We start from the raw sequence: 19117 nt of genomic DNA, 5'->3' as shown, positions 1-19117 counted from the left end.
CCTGCTTTTGAAATTAGGTTGAAAACCTCCGAACCAAACCGTTTTATTTGTTTATTTATTTTTATTTTATTTGCGACAATACCACAGTTAGGCTAGATAATTATGTGCTAACTTTTCAAATTGGGCCTACATTTAATTATTTTAGGAACATCAGCAATTATGCTTGATGGCGGTAACCGAGCAATTCAACCCTTCGCGACCGCCAACACCTCACATTTACAGTAGGTGACGATTTTTGAGGCAGTTTTGTCGAACCTATATCATCACATAATAATGCCTTTATGAAACAAAGCCCTCGCACCTGCAAGAATATCGACGTGCTTTACACGAGTTTAAAACGTCTGCTATAGATATATAGTTAATCAACGGAGAAGCAGTTAGAAATAATTTGTTGTTGGCTCGGCTGGCCAGCCATATCCCATAGTACTTTTTCCACGAAGAAATAAATAAAAGTGACATTGTACTGAGGGAGACCTCATTAGTTCGTTGTCCGACGCTAATAAAAGAACAGAAGTGCAAATTATAGAGTTCAGCCTCAACACACGCTCTGTCAACTAAAATCAAGTCTGTGAAGCCATGATCCAAATTACTACTAACCTGCTCTGGTAAGCCTATCAAAGCAAAACGTGTATTTAAAGCGAAGCAACTCATCTTTGACAAAAATATGCTACCATACAACTTAAGATCTCTGATGTCTGTGTACGATGGAATTCGTTGCAAAGACTTACACTGGAATTATATATATATATATATATATATATATATATATATATATATATATATATACTTAAGCATGCAATGCCAATGCAATCATTAAGCAACTACTAATAGTATCTCAAGTAGTTAATAGGTCTCATCACTGTGTCATAATTACAAGCCTTCATCTGCTACATGCATTAGCGCTCTCATCAAACACACATCCTGGACCACGTTTAAAACAATAATAAACATCCATCAATCATGTCCGATCATCTTTAAAGATACATTTATTTTATATAAAGGTTATTTAGATTTATATAATTGAATATGCACTATACTGTTTATAATTATAAGTATTATTATTGTTGTTGTTGCTGTGGTTATTATATGCAGTTGAACAACACCGAGCAATGGTGGTAGTGGTCTGATAGCCATTATTGTTCGTCCCATTTTCCCTCAGCCATCATAAGTTAGGCTACTTAATCTCAGTGTGCCTTGTCAAATATCATAACAATAAAGTGTAGCAAAGCTACATTTTGGTGTCAGGATGTTACAGTGTTTTTCCCTCAAAGCTATACCCAAGTAGAATTTGTAAATGGAGATCTGGAAACCTAATGTATTTTAGAGAGAAACTAACGAGCTAGCAGTGGTCTTGTTAAATTGGACTACATAACCCTACGTAAATGGGAAAGTAAGTTTTTAATTACTTTGACAATGGAAATATAAAGCATATCTTTTCATTTTAGGACTCTTGGACTCCTGACAAAAACTTTAACACGGTTTCTGTGTTTTTTTTTTTTTTTGGGGGGGGGGGGGGGGCTTCGGTGTCGATTGAGGGGGCCTTTTCTCCTAGCAATATGGTTTCTATTACAAGACACCGCTTTGCTCCGGGGAGCCGTAGCTTGCGTTGAATTGCAAGACGCCATATTGTCTCAACTAATAGGACACCAAGTTGAAGGCGCAGTTTACAGGATAGCTTCACACGCTTGGTGTCCTCTAACAGATAGCCCCAAATGTGACATATAAAATACTGCTTTCGAGGTAGAACAAACAGTGGGCCTGCATTTTGTCATTTGTCACGTTTACAACAAGATGGCATTTCATTTGACATGTATTGAACGTCCAATGTTGCATTTCATGCGACTTTAGTTCCGACGTGTCAGTAGCCTACCTGCTCTGAGAAGATTTTATGTTTTTAAATGGAAAGTGATACCCAACAAGGAAATGAGCAAGAACCTCTGCGCATATACACACAATCTAGGCTATACCTGGTAAGTAGGAATGACATGATACTTAATGTTTACTTATTATAGTTTTATCAAAGACGGATTAATATTAATGTGTAAAAAGTACATTGTTAGAGGGCGAATCACAATCAGTTTTCTCACTTCGCACGTGTATTTACATAACCAAATTTAGACATAACCTGGACAATTTCCCATGCCAAACCCCGGAGACACCCTCGCACCCCAAACACACTCTCTCTCTCTCTCTCTCTCTCTCTCTCTCTCTCTCTCTCTCTCTCTCTCTCATACACACATACCTAAACCCAACCTTCAGCAGTTTGAGACAGAGCATGAGTTCACTGTTCGATAGAAGAGGCAGATTTGTCTGCTAATGAATAACACAACATGGAAAGCCTTTTGATTTCAAATTCATAAATTATAATTTAATACCAAGAACAAATTTACAGCAGAATGCTTGTTTACAATAAGCTAACACAAACAAACAAGAATTGTTTTCAACTATAAACTTCCACACACACTCACGTATATCACTTGCAATTAATAATAATCAATAATAATAAAAAAGTATCTATACGTTATCAATACCCTGCAGTAATATATTTTATATATTTATATAAAAACATGGGTCAGTTTAAACTGTTCATAATTACAATCATGTATCATTCACTGGTCCATATGTGGCAGAGAACAGCCAGAAAGAACTGTTCAATCAACTACACAATATGATCCCTTTTTATCCAATCACAACATGGTGTCTTGTGTGGTGAAAAAAAGCCTCAAAACAAGGACGAAATTGCAAGCTTTCACACATACACACACAAGGCATCTGTTACAGACCGAAAAGGAGCAGAACACCAAGTCAAAATAGCCACCCCTTTCCAAACCAGCTCACCCTGTTAAGTGTCAACCTATCGTCGAACAATTTTTTCCCCATTTTTTTTTTTTTTTTTTTTGTCTTTTTAAATACAAGGGCTAGTGTACTGAATGCACAGATTATATCTATACAGTCAAAAACATTTACATTTATATATATATATCAAAGGTAAAATAGGTTAGCGACCTGTGGCCATGCATTCACAGTCTAAATACATGAAAAAGAAAGGAAGAAAAAAAAAACATTTGTCTTAATATGTATGTACATTACAAACAGAACTTTCAGTGCTACTAGCTAAGTCTGTCACTCATTTGAAGACATTTGTATTACCGAAAAAAAAAATTGGCAACCACAGTTTTATTCTTAATCACATATACGTTGTATAAAGGAAAAGTCCTTGAAATGAATTGACCTATATTTACAAGAATACTGCCTCTACTTGTATTTTTTTTTCCCCTCAAGTGAAATGAACAATTATAAGACTTACTTTGTAAATTCTAAGCGTGTTCCCCATTGTGTATAGACTTCAGTAACCGTTAATAACACATTTGCGCTGTACAGGCACTTTAATGCTTTAAGTGTTGAGGGACATTTATAGGGACGTCTTATTAATACTGCTGCTTTATCATTAAAAGAATGATGACCCATCATTTCCCCCACGTTCAAAATACAGTTTACTGTGGCAAAACACTTGAGCGAGAATTCGCATGGGCGCAACTTAAGGTGGGTTCCGGTAATACATCTGAAAATATTAAGTGGGGGTCTCCTTAACTGTAAAATCAAACACGTTGTTCTACTATTTGCATTACAACCTGACGACCATTCCCGAACCCAAATATATATATATATATATTTATACTTAAAAAAAATGGAGGCAGGTCGTAACTCTCAACCAAATACAAGGAGATTTTGCAAATACTTTTGTGGGTGATAGTTTTTGCAGAGTGGAGTATTGCTCCAGCATCCATTTTGGAGGATGATGATTTATGGTGTCTATATCAGTGAGAAGAATAGTGTACGACACTGGAACGTTTCTAGTGCTCTGGTATTTTGTGTATGTAAGTTTGAGTTGATCAAGAAAATAACCCATACTCTTGTTCATTAAGGGACATCAATGGAGTAAGTGCGCTTGCAGCGTTAAGCATAGCCTATATTGCTGTGGATTTAGTTTTAATTCTCGAATTCTCGAAGAACGTCTTTACATTACTGAACTGTTTTAGAAGAAGTCATGGTTATATATTTATATAAAAAATAAAAAATAAAATAAAAACAACAACAACAACTGCATACTACAGCATCACATATAGGCCGGTTTGGAACCAGAAAGGAGGAACAAAAATTACAAAAACAGCTATAGATACATGGATACAGGACAATAAACAATTTGGGAAAAAAATTATAATAACTTTTTTCTTTTCTTCTTAATCGTTCCAAATTGTCGCTTAAATGCACTTTATAGTTTTGCTGTCCCAGAAACGATTATGAAAATCCTTAAATTATTTTTTTTCTTGCGTTTTTCCCTTTTGTATTAATTTTAGAGGGTTATTTATTTCTTCGTTCTTGCATTTATTACATTAAAAAAAATAACAAACAAAACACATTAAAACAAACTGTTCAGAATGACACTGGGAGCAATCTCTGGATTTCGAGGCTTCACTGAATGTCTCAATTTTAAAATTCACAGTCATTGTATGAAAGTCTTTCTTCGTGAAAGTAAACTCGTGTAACAGCCGTTTCCTTCTACAAAAGAAGCGCTAACTATTGTAGTCACAGCCCCTTTGATCATTCCTTCTGCCTACTGAATCGACATGTAAGGCCAGTTAAAACTGCTCCCCGACAGCAACATATCCCTGATGAGGGTTTCAATTGGGGTTTTACCTACCAATCGGACGAAAAATAATTGCTCTATGACCGAAGACGAGACTGTACGGAGAGAGGGCAAGCGCAGTAATAACTTCCCAAATCGAGTTGGCTGGTTGGGATACTGGCTCCGAACGTACTCCTCCAGAGCGCACTGGGACTTCTCTTGCAAACTTTCCACATGGGCCACATCTGACAGGCCACAAGCATCTAAAAGGAATGGAGAGATAATCAAATGTTTATTACATCAGCTCTACACCTGGACAATCAATTTACAAAACAAATAAAGCACACTACAGTAACACATACTATGTCAATGCACATTGCTATCACGTCAGTATATACACAATGTACATCACAATATCCTATAGTATGTAGCCTAACTAACGCAATGCACAAAACATCTTATGCGCCATACGAGTTAACTTTAGCTATTACGTTCAAATTCATAGGCGATACATAAATCGTTTCTGCGCTGCAGTTCTGCTGGTACGCATTTTATAAAAGAGGTAATTGCGTTAACATTCAAGCGTATGCGTTGTTCTAAACCTTTTGAATTGTTACCCAAGTTATCCCCATAAAAAGAAGAAATTAGCAGCATGTGTGTCATACTATTATGGCAAAAAAGATAAACAGAAGGACAATATATATATATATATATATATATATATATATATATATATATATATATATATATATATATATATATATATATATATATATATATATTGTCCTTCTGTTTATATATAAAGATAATATTTAAGCGTACTATACTGTATCGGTGTCATTATTATTATTATTATTTTTAAAACATTTATAGAACCAACAGACCCTTTAATCCTAAACTCTTAAACCATATGAAAGCCGTTTTTTAAAGATCGACAGCAGACTCGAAGTGCAAAATATCCACAAGAGGTGGTATAAGACTTTAAATCAATAAGGTGATTGCAAAATGCTTCCCTACATGACATGAACTTTTAAAGGTGTAATGTTAACAACAGTTCCATTAATGTGTCTTCTTTAGAGTTTTGGTTCATTTTAATGTTATTGTTGTATAGGAAGCAAAACAGAATATTTGCATTCTGGGGCAATCTTTATTGTGCAACTGGTAGGCTTTTTCAGTCATACATTACCAAGAGAATATATTCGCCATGAAGTTTTAAATCTGTAAAACTTTTTCGCTTTAGCTCTGTGATACACAAATAAAGAAAGGAAGTCAGGGTCATGACCCAGTTCTGGAACGAGTCCAGAATGTGTCTTGGATCTCTAGATCCTCCTAACAAAACAAGGAAGAACTGTGAGCTTTTAACAACGCACAAAAATGCCTTGTCGCCCGCCACAATAAAGAACAATTAAACAAAACTAGCCACTAGTGTTTATCGCAACGTGAAAATATCTATCAATTTAAACTATCGGCTCCAGTATAAAGCTGGGCTGTGATATGTGTAAACGGAGCATTAGGCCTTTCTTCCCTTTCCTACACAGCCTCACCCCCTCCCTTCCAGCATGACATCCTTAATATCTGTCATTGCAAATAAATACAAATAATGAATTGCCCTTCAAGATCGTATTATATTTATGGATTGTGAAACTACAACGGATATGAATAAAACTACAGTTTAGAGTTTGTTAGTCGATAGTGATAATTTTCTCACATTATTTGAATTTACATTATTATTATTATATATAGCCTACATAAAAAAAAAAAAAAAATGACTATAGCTTATAGGCACTATGGGGAAACTTATTTTTCCATTATTATGAATGCGTATAAATTATAGTTTTTATGTATTGCTGGCTTTCACAAAATAATAATTGCATCACCAATTAATTTTTTAAAGGAGTTTAAGTGTTAAAATAAATTCATAAGCGTTAAATATAATTGCTGTAGGCTATTATAATCACTGACGACACGTCGAAGACTTAAAAAAATATTAGTTAGAAGAAGTAATTTTCCTAGTTTTACTTATTCATTTAAATTATTATTGGAGAGCACTTAGGTGGCTGTTATGAAGTGTGTGTTTTAATAACGTTTACAGATAAATATACTAAAATTAGCACACATACCGCTTTCTAGATTTTATTCAAATAATCCACGTTTCTTTACTTTACAAACACATTGAAATATAAACTAGATGGTTAGAAAATAAAAACTTACCTGAAGTGAATAAAACGATGGCCTTTAAACAGCTGTATTCAGCAGAGTCAACGTGCAAAGCTTTGAGCTTTTCTACTTGTTCTTGGAAGATCCTAATGTGGTCCATAAAGGCGACCACTCTGTCCGCAGACATGGGGGAGGCATGGAGCCCAGCCGCCGCCAGAAGTGGAGCCACATGGAGCGGCATGGAGCACTGAGCAGCGTTGAGCACAAACAACTCACTCCAGGTCAACCTCAAAAGGGCAACCTGGTCGGTAATTTGGAGGTCTGGGAAGAAGGGAATATTCCTGGCCCACTCTACCGCACTAAACAGCATCCTGGCTGCCAGTTCACAAATGTTCTCGATGCCCATGATGTTGTTGGGCTGCATGCATTGACTGCCATACCGAGAAGTTGGGTAGGGCTCCGCTCGTAGTAGTAGAGAGATATATCCGGATAAGTAGGAATGGCAGTGCAGTGGGTCCCCATTTGTCAAGGCGAACTGACCATGGTGTGGCTGTGTAGGTGGCATCCGTCCCCTTTGCACTGCTGCAGTAAAAAGAGAAACTGTAGATATTGATGCTTGAATTCTACAACAACAAAATATAGCATGACCTTGTTTCTACTTCAAATGGCGTGTTGTTACCACACAAATTGTTTAGAGAACTACACCAATTGTATTAATGCAATCCATTATTATGACACCTGCAGAACTTTTAAACTTGTAAAGTGGCCTCCACGATTAAGTGAAATAATAACAATAATAAAATAAACTAGGTTAACGATATGCTCACAATAATGCTCTGCAACGTGCACTGCATAGGCTACACAGAAAATAATTATAGTAAAATCCTATGTTTTACTTAACATAAAAATAGATATTGGCAAATGTTGAAATTTTAGTGTACTTGTCAGATAATTTTTTTGTTTACGTTTCACAGCAGACAACATGAGTCCAGTGAATACATGCACAAAGAAAGACATGAATGCTAACCCTTAACCTATTTAGCTAGCGACAGAATCAGTTCTGCTCTCTATTGAGAACATGCGAGCAAACTGGGAGTCTGGCGGAACGTTTATTTAAATAAATGCTATCAAAAGCGCAACAGTGATTATTATTTACTTTTATATCGGAGAGGAGCAATGTAGATTGCGGTCGAACTGGAGACCCTAGCCTAGTGTGTGTGTTATTTTGACGCTGCCTCTCCATACTCCCTCGCCATAACCGCACGGCATATCTGCAGTGATATTATTAAAAATCAACACGAACCCCCCTGTTTTCGTCGCCGAATAAAAGTGGTGATCTGTTTAACGTTGCGAACATGTACAATGCGAAATATTCGTTTGAGAGTGTGTGTTCTTTATTCGAGCATTACGGGCGCCGTGATAACGCTCAGTCTCGAGCGCTATAGGCGGTTCCTTCGCGTGCTGTGGTCGGGCAGACCGAGAGAGAAGAGTCGGGGACAAAACACAGGGGGACGTAGCATGCAATGGTTCAATCAGGCTAAACACAAAAGACAAAGACAGCAGTAAAACAACAAAAATCCCAATACCTTCCCGTCTCATGCCAACTTTGAGGCATTTTTTGAGGCGGCAGTACTGACACTGATTGCGATGGTGCTGGTCAATGGGACAATTCCTGTTGGCACGGCATGTGTAAGTGAGGTTCCTTCGTACGCTCCGTTTGAAAAAGCTTTTACACCCCTCGCAAGTGAACTGGCCATAGTGTTTGCCGCTGGATTTGTCCCCGCAAACCACGCACTCTATGTGCTGGGGTTGCTGCTTTTCCGACTGACTCGTCGTCTGGTTCGTCGGGGTGGACTGTGTGTTGTTGTTCGGGGGTCCTTGAACGGGTGTCTGAGGGGTTGGAGGGGCAACCTGAGAGGCCGTCAGACCCAGCTGGCCTGGTTGAGGGGTTGGAAGGGATAGTCCTCCTTGGGCTTGCGATGAGAGGGTGCCCTGGGTCTCGGCCACATCGTCCTGGGAGCCTCTCCACACTACCATTGCCATATCTATCAGTCAACGTTAAAAAACTTTTTGTTCCCCGTTTTTGGTTTCGGAATGCTTTGTTTCAAAAATAAAAACGCAGCACGGCGCCTTTATCACTTAGGAAGAAGGTAAGATAAATAATTCAGGATCGGCACGGTGGGTTAGAGTCTGAATGTCCGTTCAAAGTTGCGCACCGACGACAAACAGTAGCTAGTCTATTTCTTGACTGAAATAGCGTTACCTGGCATGTGGCTAAAACTGAAGCAAAGACAAGCCGAATAGCAGCCTTGCTCTTAGAGGCCAAGTCCAGGGGCACTTGCAGTCATCCATCCAGTAAACCCATCAATGAAAAAATGGGAAATTAAACACGGCGGAAGAAGATATGAACAGAGCAGGACAGAGAACTTCGCGTGTGTAGCGGTGTTCGGACGCGCAAACACGCAGCTTTCAAAAAGACAGTCTACTTGCGACACGCGAGAAGTTCCAGCGTAAAGTCTTGAGGAAAACCAACAACTGGCACAAAAATATTGCCGCTTCTTCCTTTTCTTCAGATGAGGTAGCGCTTGCAGCCGCGCGCAGTTGCAGCCTGTGCTCGAGTCAAATATGAAGTCAACTCTCCGGCAAGCAGGACTGATAATAAAACAAAAAGATCACAACCTATAGAACCTCCTTCGTGCGCGTAAAAATAATAAGAGAGAGAACAGAGAATCAAAGTGATCAAATATGTTAAAAAGGGGGAGGTTAGGAAGTGACTGCGATTTGCAGGCGCTGGGCTGGCAGAATGCTTTCTCTCTGATCAGCTCACTGAGCTCTCTATATAGTGAACTTTGACACGACTGCTGCAACTTAGCACACGTTACCATGGAGATGAGTTGCCATATATGGAAAGTGACTGTGTTTGACTGGTCAGAGCTCACGGACCTCCCCCTGAACCCCATTGGCTAGTCGGCACTTGTGCTACTTGGTTCTTTGCCAAAGCCAGGAAAAAGGGTCGAGGAGCCTCTTGGTCCTAAAGAGAGTAGAATACAATTCGATGGAAAAATGATCGCAATAGGCTACATGTGTTCATTATTTTTTTCTGTATTTGAAATAAAATCCACGATTGCCATTTCTTTTAAACGCCACATACGTCCGGGGCTTTTCAAAAATCAATATTACGCAAATGTATATCTAGACTATATATGTTATATTTAAAAAAAAAAAATGATGATATTTGTAATGATATTTCTGTCATTTAGAGTTTGGATTTTCCAATGTGTGTTATATGCATTGCATTTTGTTACATTTATACAGACTGGCCGCAACGTGTATGATTTGGTCACTTTCATTAATCCATTTATCCGCATTAACGCCTCGTTATAAATCATGAAACTGCCTATCATTTATCAAGTCAATAACGCAGTGACAAATACATTTAAAACGGAGACCGTTCACGAGGCAACATGCAATTTACGCGAGAGGCTATTGTTGTAAAGTTCGAGGTGCCTACTTACACTATTATGTCAAAGATGTATGCGAAACTCTACTTTGTCAGCAATAATGAAAAAAGAAATACTAATAAATAGAAAAAAAAAAAAATCAACAAGAGTCAGAATGTGTTCAAGCTATATGTGAATATTAGGCTAAAGTTGTTTAATTTGAGCAGAACATGAATATCTCACTACGTTGCATCTAATTTTATATAGCCTACCAATCCAATAAATCTGTTAAAAATAAACTTATTATATTGGCGCATTACTTATATATTAAGTCGAATGACTTTATCTTCAAAAACCAAAAAAAGATATCTGATGATATTTATACCGCTAGCTACACAATTTACTTTGCTTAGGAAATCAGCACAAATTGCCATTTGCTGTTATGTGTCCTATATGTTCAATATATACACACACACATATAAACTGCATTCCGAGTTCATAAATCCGTAAGTTCATTCACTCATATAACATAAGATAATTTTGGGGTTATTGTGCTTTTAGGGCCTTGGCATGCTAAAGATTGGCTATATTATTCAGTGAGGTTAATACAATATTCCACAATTCCTCGAATGGACCAGTGTTTTTTTTTTTTGTTATTGTTTTTTTAAGAGAAAGAAAAAAAGATTGAAAATCCCCGAAATACTCAAAAATCATGCAAACATAAGATGAATGATGCTTATTGAGAAAGTAGAAGTCTGATGTTAATTGCCATGGATGTTCGCTGGAAGCCCCGGGGTGGTCAAATGAGGTGTCTCCCTTTTTGCTCCTCGGGTTATAAGTCAGAGCACTTCTTTTTTTTTTTTTTTTAAGCTCGCTTGTTGAAGTCTACTTTCTGTATCACCAGGGGTTGTCGGAGCTGGGTCCACTGAAAAACGTACAGTGCTAAATCACAGCATATGCTGCCTCAGAGGAAAACGCAGAAGAATGGATGTACAACAGTATATGGGCGCCCCCTAGCGTTCGTATTATTTCTCCTCGATATCGCTCTTTAAGGTGGAAGAGCCATCTTAAATGGAAACTACATCGGTCGCTCGCCTCTCACATACACCAAAGTAACATGCGCCTATTTTAATCTGATTAATGCTTTTGAGATTTCCTTCTAATTGATTTGGACGTTGCAGAGGTGCGCTTGTAGGTCTCTTCCACACATTTTCTCCACAGTGTTGTTCACGCACGGGAGTATTGCAGCGTTTCGGTTTATTTTGATCAGCTTATTGAAACAATCAAAAGTGAGCACCGTACCTCATCTCTGACCATTCAAAAGCCTGTATGTGAACAAGACAGCCGACAGCGATGCCGCAGAAGTAAATTAGCGTACCGATGAAAAGTGGATTTTACCCAAGATCAAGGTAAGTGTTAATATTTTCACACTTTAACTTGCGAAGACACGGATTTGTTTCTTTCTTTTTAAAAGCAACAATACGACTATTAAAGGCGCATAGAGAGACATGCATGCAATTCCAACATCACTTCTTAAATATCAGCAAAATTATTGACAAAAAGAAACCAAGAGACCAAAAAGAAAGAAAGGAGGGAAAAAAATGTGTTCATGATGCGATGAGTATAATGAAAGGACAAAGTGTTCTGTTCAAGGAAGCGTTTGCTGGATACAATGTTCATTTTTAAATAATTTTAATCAAAATTGTGAATGGATTCACAACACAAAAAATAATAAGGTTCACTTAAACATACATATTCCAAATAATATGTACATGCTAAGTGAGGTTTGATTCTCAATAATTATAGCCCAAACATACCAAATGCATATGATGTTGACTCGTCTTCCCCGTGATGCATCGTCTCCTAAATATACTTAGTCTTCTCTTTCTGTGCGAATTAACCCTCTGTTTGGAAGTGGAACCAACGTTTCCTTATCCACTGACGGATTTATACACAGAAATGCGGCTCTCTGTTTATTTGAATGATTACTAAAACTTTAGGGAGAAAAAAAAAAAAGACAAACCGACAAGCAAAATCGGTCAAACTTTTCTGCGACGCTTAAATCACATGTTAATATTTAGTGCATATCCTAATAGAAGGACAGTCGTGTTGATGACTTTGAAGATAGAGATTTTTAGTTTCTGTTTTTGTTAAAAAAATAAAAAAAAATAACAGAAGATTCTCCTGTGCGTCTTTTTCTTTTCCACAGAAGGTAAAAAGCCTCCTCAGTGCAGCTGCTTTGTGTGGGCTGTGTGACTGGGGGAAGGAGGGAGGGAGGGGTGAAGTCAGGAGAGACACCTGTCTGTTTATGTGCAAACTAGTAACAGTGATATGCCTTTGTCGCTTTTTCAATGGTTAAGTCCAAAGCGAGGACTTTATTAGATCAATGAATTAAGATAGGCTAATTGAAGCAATAAACCTTTACCGTGCAAATATTGTTTTAATATGTCATTAAGTTCATGAACAGACACAATCATAAATGTACAAGAATGGATAAGAACACCCCATTAATAAGAGTATGATAGCCTAAGCTTGCTCAGAATAAAACAAAGCTAACAGCACTTCAGGAAGCACTACTGCATGCAGTCGTCTATAAGCTACAGCCTGCTGCATTCACTGGTGACGTCAAATTGCCGTATAGCCTAACAGACAATTATAGCAGAAGTATGCAATTCAGTTAATGCCTTTAAGGAGTTGTGTACACAGGGAGATTTAATTGTCTGTTCTGGTCCGCCCAACTATAGCTATAAGGAGAGTCAAGTTTCTGGACTAAGTAGCAAATAAATATAAATGAACTGAATGGAATGCCATGCACATTCATCCATTCAATAAGCATTCAAATAAATAAATAAACAAACGCCTATATTCATATCCTTTTTTTTATATTTTTTTTTTATCCCGTTTCCAACGTAAAGTCGTAAAGACACATTGTATATATATATATATATATATATATATATATATATATATATATATATATATATATATATATATATATATATATATATACAATGTGACTCCTTATATACAATGTGACTCCTTACACAAGTAGACTATAGCTAATTACAGGACGTATATTTCATTAAAATTTCTAAAACAAAGTTTTATCCATTAGGTAATTTGTGCCTCCTCTAAAGATCACAGAATAAAAGCAAAACGCCTCTAGAAACCGAGAAATGAATCACTTTGCACTTAAAATAGCCTGTAATCGGTGGTTGTGCTGAAGGAACTTTGGACGAAAGCCGTTTTCAAGCAACTTGATGTTGATCAGTAAAGTGCAGGCAAAGTCGTCCTGGTACATTTATCATTGTAAAACGCACTTGACAAGAAAGAGTCCTCACACACAGAGCTCAGCAAGCGTCCACACACACAATAGCGCTCCCCCATCGGGAGCTCCATCGATTAGGACGAGAACTACACTAAATATTTACTGATCACACACAAATAGCAGGATCTTTAACGATTTTCCATGGCTGGGACGGGAAGAAAGGGGTAAATCACTTTATTATTGTTTGTAAAGTAAAGTACGCACGCTGGGGCACGAGTGTGTAAGATGTGACTCCTGTAAGAGGAGTTATACGCGAATAAATCGATAGACATTGAATAAGCAAAGCCGAATATCCAAAGCGCAGCAAATCTCAGTCCTCAGCAGACTACATATAAAACTTAAACCTTAAAAGGAACAGCTAAACTTTGATTAACTAATATATCACTTTTAATATCGAACATTAACCACTACATAGGCTACACATAAAAATAAGTAATAAATAGGCATATATATATATATATATATATATATATATATATATATATATATATATATATATATATATATATATATATATATATATAGTTTTTTTTTTTTTTTTCCACTGTACTCCCTCCAGCTTTTATGAACACTCACAATGCATTTATTTAGCTCATATTAAGTCGTGGACATGACCGTAATTCTCAAAAGCGCAGGTTTGGGTGCTGTGCAGGTGTCTATTGCGCTTTGTTGGGTTGGAAGAGGAAAGTTCACCCTAATCTTATCGCTGCCTCCACCGTATCCTTCAAGCTAGAGATAGAGGGAATCTGACCCTCGGGTCACTGAGATCCCGGCCTGATTAACCCTTACGGACCCAGTACGGAGCAAAGGTTAACCAGGCTAATCAACATGAGGAGACTGATTAGGGCGAATCAGAAGTCAGAAGCACATACATATCTTTTTTTTTTAATAGCAAATTATTACTGAAACATGTAAAAAGAATGTACAATCGCATCTCACAGATTCTAGGTTATTAGGCTATATATGTAGGTAATTGGATGCATCACGCAATAAAGGGCTGACGTATTTGGGCTTCAAGATGATCATATTACATAAGACTTACATTGTAATAATACAATTGTAACTATTATTATTATTATTATTATTATCATTAGGCTATTATTATTATCATTAGGCTATTATTATTATCGCTGCTGAATGCTTTATATTTGCATGCTTATGTTGGGTTGATCAGACCTGAGGTTTTCATTTTTGGTCTTGGGAAGCCACAGCACAGCACATTTTGTCTGTCTTATTTGAAGGATTGAAAACCACTGGATCAGACGGTGTGGTTTAAAACGTGTCCAAACGAGCAAGTAATAGACCTGTCAGCTGCTGTGGTTAGCACATCTGTTGTCACGGTGAAGCATTTTCTGATATTTCGCAGTAATTAGCAATTACAATTCTCCTGGCCAGTACTGCAATAAATTTGCGTCCGCAAATTAGCCGTTTTTATTTATTTTACTGGATGTAAAGGGAGCATTATCGATTTGTTTTCATACTGATCACACTTTTAAGCATGTGTGCACATATATGCATTCATTGCTTTGAAATGTATAATAATATTTTAATAGCCTATTAGTATCTTAAATATGAGTATAAACAACACAAATATTTGTAATGCTATTAAACATTTTATTTTAATTATATAAACTAATTAAGTATATAAGCAACATCAGTTGAAAGCTTATTTAACCAACCTCACAAAGTCAGTAATAGAAAAAAGCTAAACTATCAACTTACTGGCAGTCTAAAGTGTGCATGACAGATAACATGGAATGTTTTCATAAACTACATATATTTCTAATATGTTGATGTTGTCTAAACTTTCACTTAAGCAAATACAGATTATGCCTGCTGGCACTATAGTTTATTGCTTAGTTCCACCTGGACATGTAATTGTACTACTAAAAAGGAAGAAAGACACTTCAGTATGTTTAAAATCTGATTATTTTCAATACATTAATCCAACATAACACAGAAAACTTCTGAAGTATTTTCTCACGCAATCCTGCCGTTTTTATTGTTTGTCATTTAAATGGATCTAAAAAAACTCCCCTTGACATATTCTTCCAACTCATTGAAGAAAATCTCATATCGGTTACGGGCAAATTGAATAGGATTATGGTTTTATTCTCTACAGAAGCCTGGCTCTGTGCCCAAATATGGTGTAATTTGTTCAGCATTACCTTCAGTCTTAAAACAACACTATTGCCCTGGGAATTCAGAAGACTTACTGCTTCTTCACAGGACAAGAAGTTCTCGCTATGTATTTCACACTTTAAAACAAGAATATGGACTAATTGTTGCCACAGTCCATGAAAAAAAAAAATGTTATGAAAGTAGCATACACCCATATAGCTTAGACTTCAAAATGTAACTGTGTGGGAAGTGTTTCAATGTCCTTTTCTTATAGCGTAGCAATAATACCAGACTGCAGCTAGACTGAAGGGATACTCATGACCTGTTACACAAAGTGCTGTAGCAGATTTAACTGTACTACAGAATCAAAGATATAGCAGAAATATAACGGAGGTATAGTGTTAAGCTTCATATTGAACTGGTAAAGAGTCAACCAAATACACTTTTGGTGCAAAACATTATTTAAAACTACTTCTGTCATTAATCTGATATGATTCACCCGCAGTATGTGATAAGGGATTATGCGAATTGTTTGTCATATGCAGTCAGTTTAGAACAGGCAGCATACGACTATGAATGAAGATTTTGCAGTGATTATATTCTATTTGTATTCTGCAGTTAGCAAATGTGACTTTAGCAAATATTTAGTACGTACTTTTTGTTGGTTCCTACTATACATATAGTAGTCTGTAAACAAAGACTGTATATCAAGATTAAGGCATTAATGGAATGCTCACAGATTCAGAGGGGATGCTGTAATTTATAATAGCAAAGAAAAGGAAACCCAAAACCCTTTAATATCATGGTTACATTTAAAAATAAAAAATAAAATAATTAAATAAAAATAAATAAATCACAAATACACAAACCCCAAAACAAAACAAAAATAAAATAATGATTTAATTGGCAATTAAATTTGCATAAAAAATTTGATGCAAGTGTGTGTACTAGTATCTGTGTGATTGATTCATTCAATTGGTGCAGTTTACCCTCTCCCTGGCTATTTCTGTGTGCCCTAAGGGCCAATCTAAGAAGCCAGCAGAATCACTATAGATCACAGAGTCCGATTCTCCAATGATGGATAATAGTGTCAATTTAAACAGCAAAAGCTTAATTTGTTTAAATAAACTTCCATTTTCCATTTCACATCAAGTCAAAAACCTTGTGTATTTAAAAAAAAACAAAAAAATCCTGATGCAAATAATATGGACTTGCACGCATGTTATTAGTATTGTTTATTTTATTTTCACATGTAGTCAAAATAGTTCCTTTGTTACACGTATCCCTTCACATACCCTAAATAAAAACAAATAAGATAACAGACAAAATAGGTGTAAGAATAAAAGTGAGCTATAAGTGTTTTACTGTAATACCGGAAAAATAATACGCATTTTGTTGCTATTGACAACTTAAACTATGATCAACTGTCCGTAACTATAGGTAGGACGCGACGTTCTGGCAGACTAGCTGTGCATGGTCTCAGACCTCTGCAGGACTGTTACGAGGGCAGAGGACACGGCCACTGTGGGAACCGAAGAAAGCCGAGTGGCGACGTTGACATCAACACCAGATGCATGATGGGAGGAGGAACTTGCAAAAAAGCAGGGAAGGTAGGCTTTAATGTATGCTTTTGAACCACTGGAGCAACTAACCTGTAATAGATTCTTTTATAGGCAAAAGGATCATTGGCTCAACTGACAACGGACTGCTTGAAATCAGCTATGTACGTATCATAATTCCACATATACTGTTATGATGCATGATTAAAAAATGCAACTGAACAAGAAGTAGCACTGTATTTCAAGACAAGAAAATCTTTTCTTGATGACAATAGAAATGTTTTATTATCAACTGTACATTAATTTCTGCCAAGAGCACAAGTAAATAAACATGGGTCCTGTATGCGTATTGTTTGTTATTATTATCTATCTATCTATCTATCTATCTATCTATCTATCTATCTATCTATCTGTCCATACATCCATCCGTCCGTCCGTCCGTCCGTCATCATAGTTATTTTATGGGCAATTATGTAAAAAGCATGTCTTCAGCTACGAGGGATTTGTCCTCATGCCTTTCTTATAAAGTCTACAACATTCCAGTTTTAAATATAAGACTTTTGTGAACAATGTGAATTTGAAAATAACTAAATGTTATTGTTATAGTACAGCTCTAAATCTTCATTTAATATGGAGCTGTAACTGACATTTTTATTGCAAAAATTACCATTCAAGTTTCCATTTCTTTAGCTGTTATGAACAACTCTAGAAATATAGTATTTTCCACATATTCTCTTCTGCATTTACTATACTAGTCTGGATGTAATCACTGGCCACTAGACTAAACCCAAATTATTAGGGAATATAAATGTTTTCAAAAGTGATCAAAGAGCCAAAGCAGAAGAAAAGAGATGAGAAAGACAGAATGTGTACTTGCTGTCTGTAATTGAAAGCAGCTTGTTTTCTAATGTGGACTACTGAGACGTGGGTAAAGGTTTTAAGTTTGCATTGGTGCTTTTATCTTACATGCTTCAGAAAATATATTGATTTTTTTTTTTAATAAAACTAACAGAAACTGGTTGCAAGAATAATGTCAATGACATCACAGATGATCTTGTAACTCACCTGATCCAGATCAAGCTAATTATTTAGATAATTAAAAAAATTATAATAATTTAACACCGATCAGTACTCACAGTTTTTAACATAGGGCCATAAATTAGAATTTTGAATTCAACAAATGAAGCTATTTGCATACGCAAACAAATAATGTTATTTATTTCAAATAGATAATACTAATAAAATGATAATTAATAAATAGTAAATACAAACCTAAAAATGTTTTGTAAATAATTCAATAAAAAAGTTTTTAATATAGATTATGGGAGTACGTTTTAAAAAAGAAAGTATTACTTCAGTCATTCTACTTCAGAATTTCATATTAATTCAGTGTGTTACTTGCTGTAATTATTAGTGAAATTTACTTGGATTTCAGAATTCTACACCATTTTTTTCATGGTGTGCTTTAAACACTCTGGCTGATTAATCAGAAATCCTTTAACAAAATATTTTAGCCAATATACGTACATATTAAATGCAAGAGAGAAGGGAGACAGGAAACAGAACTAGTTCGAAAAATGAACCAAACCACACGCACTGGCAGCGGTACGGCAGAGAACACTCAGCGCAAGATTTAATGAGTGCTGAGTTGTTGTGGTATTTGCAACGCGGCCAAAAAAGCTCAGCTATGTTCAGGAAGCATGTGAAGTGTCTGCAGTGAAAAAACGTTGTCAAACAAGATTTGGGATCAATTACCCAGACAGAGAGTGTAATGTTTATGCGAGCCCCCTGAAAGAAGCAGTGTCCGCGTAAACTTCAGCTGCAGGCCCTGAAGTGCTCATGTAACCTGCTCTTGAAGTTTTCTCTGAGGACGTTTGTTTTGTCA

General features: G+C 36.4%; 1 protein-coding gene and 1 long non-coding RNA gene across 4 annotated transcripts; one reads left to right on the top strand and one right to left on the bottom strand.

Annotated features, from left to right (window-relative positions):
• Positions 1-1514: 1514 nt before the first annotated feature.
• On the bottom strand, positions 1515-12242 carry nr2f2 (nuclear receptor subfamily 2, group F, member 2). Of its 3 annotated transcripts, none has more exons than XM_026257217.1 (3): positions 12042-12242; positions 6839-7366; positions 1515-4890 (listed from the first exon to the last, which is right to left on the bottom strand). In XM_026257217.1, the coding sequence occupies exons 1-3, from the start codon at positions 12079-12081 to the stop codon at positions 4616-4618; spliced, it is 843 nt and encodes a 280-aa protein (XP_026113002.1). In that variant the 5' UTR covers positions 12082-12242; the 3' UTR covers positions 1515-4615. The 3 variants fall into 3 exon arrangements, with proteins under 3 accessions (XP_026113002.1, XP_026113000.1, XP_026113001.1); XM_026257215.1 differs by lacking the exon at positions 12042-12242 and adding an exon at positions 8371-9625 and having other exon boundaries at positions 6839-7384; XM_026257216.1 differs by lacking the exon at positions 12042-12242 and adding an exon at positions 8371-9619.
• On the top strand, positions 10795-17578 carry LOC113091637 (uncharacterized). Its single transcript, XR_003287415.1, has 2 exons — positions 10795-11633; positions 17114-17578. It is a non-coding gene; the product is annotated as an uncharacterized LOC113091637 (long non-coding RNA).
• The last annotated feature ends 1539 nt before the right edge of the window (positions 17579-19117 follow it).

The sequence above is a fragment of the Carassius auratus genome, unplaced genomic scaffold (genome assembly GCF_003368295.1).
Source record: "Carassius auratus strain Wakin unplaced genomic scaffold, ASM336829v1 scaf_tig00214259, whole genome shotgun sequence".
Classification (NCBI taxonomy): domain Eukaryota; kingdom Metazoa; phylum Chordata; class Actinopteri; order Cypriniformes; family Cyprinidae; genus Carassius; species Carassius auratus.
Note: the sequence above shows the minus strand (reverse complement) of the source record. Positions and strands in the feature narration are given on the sequence as shown.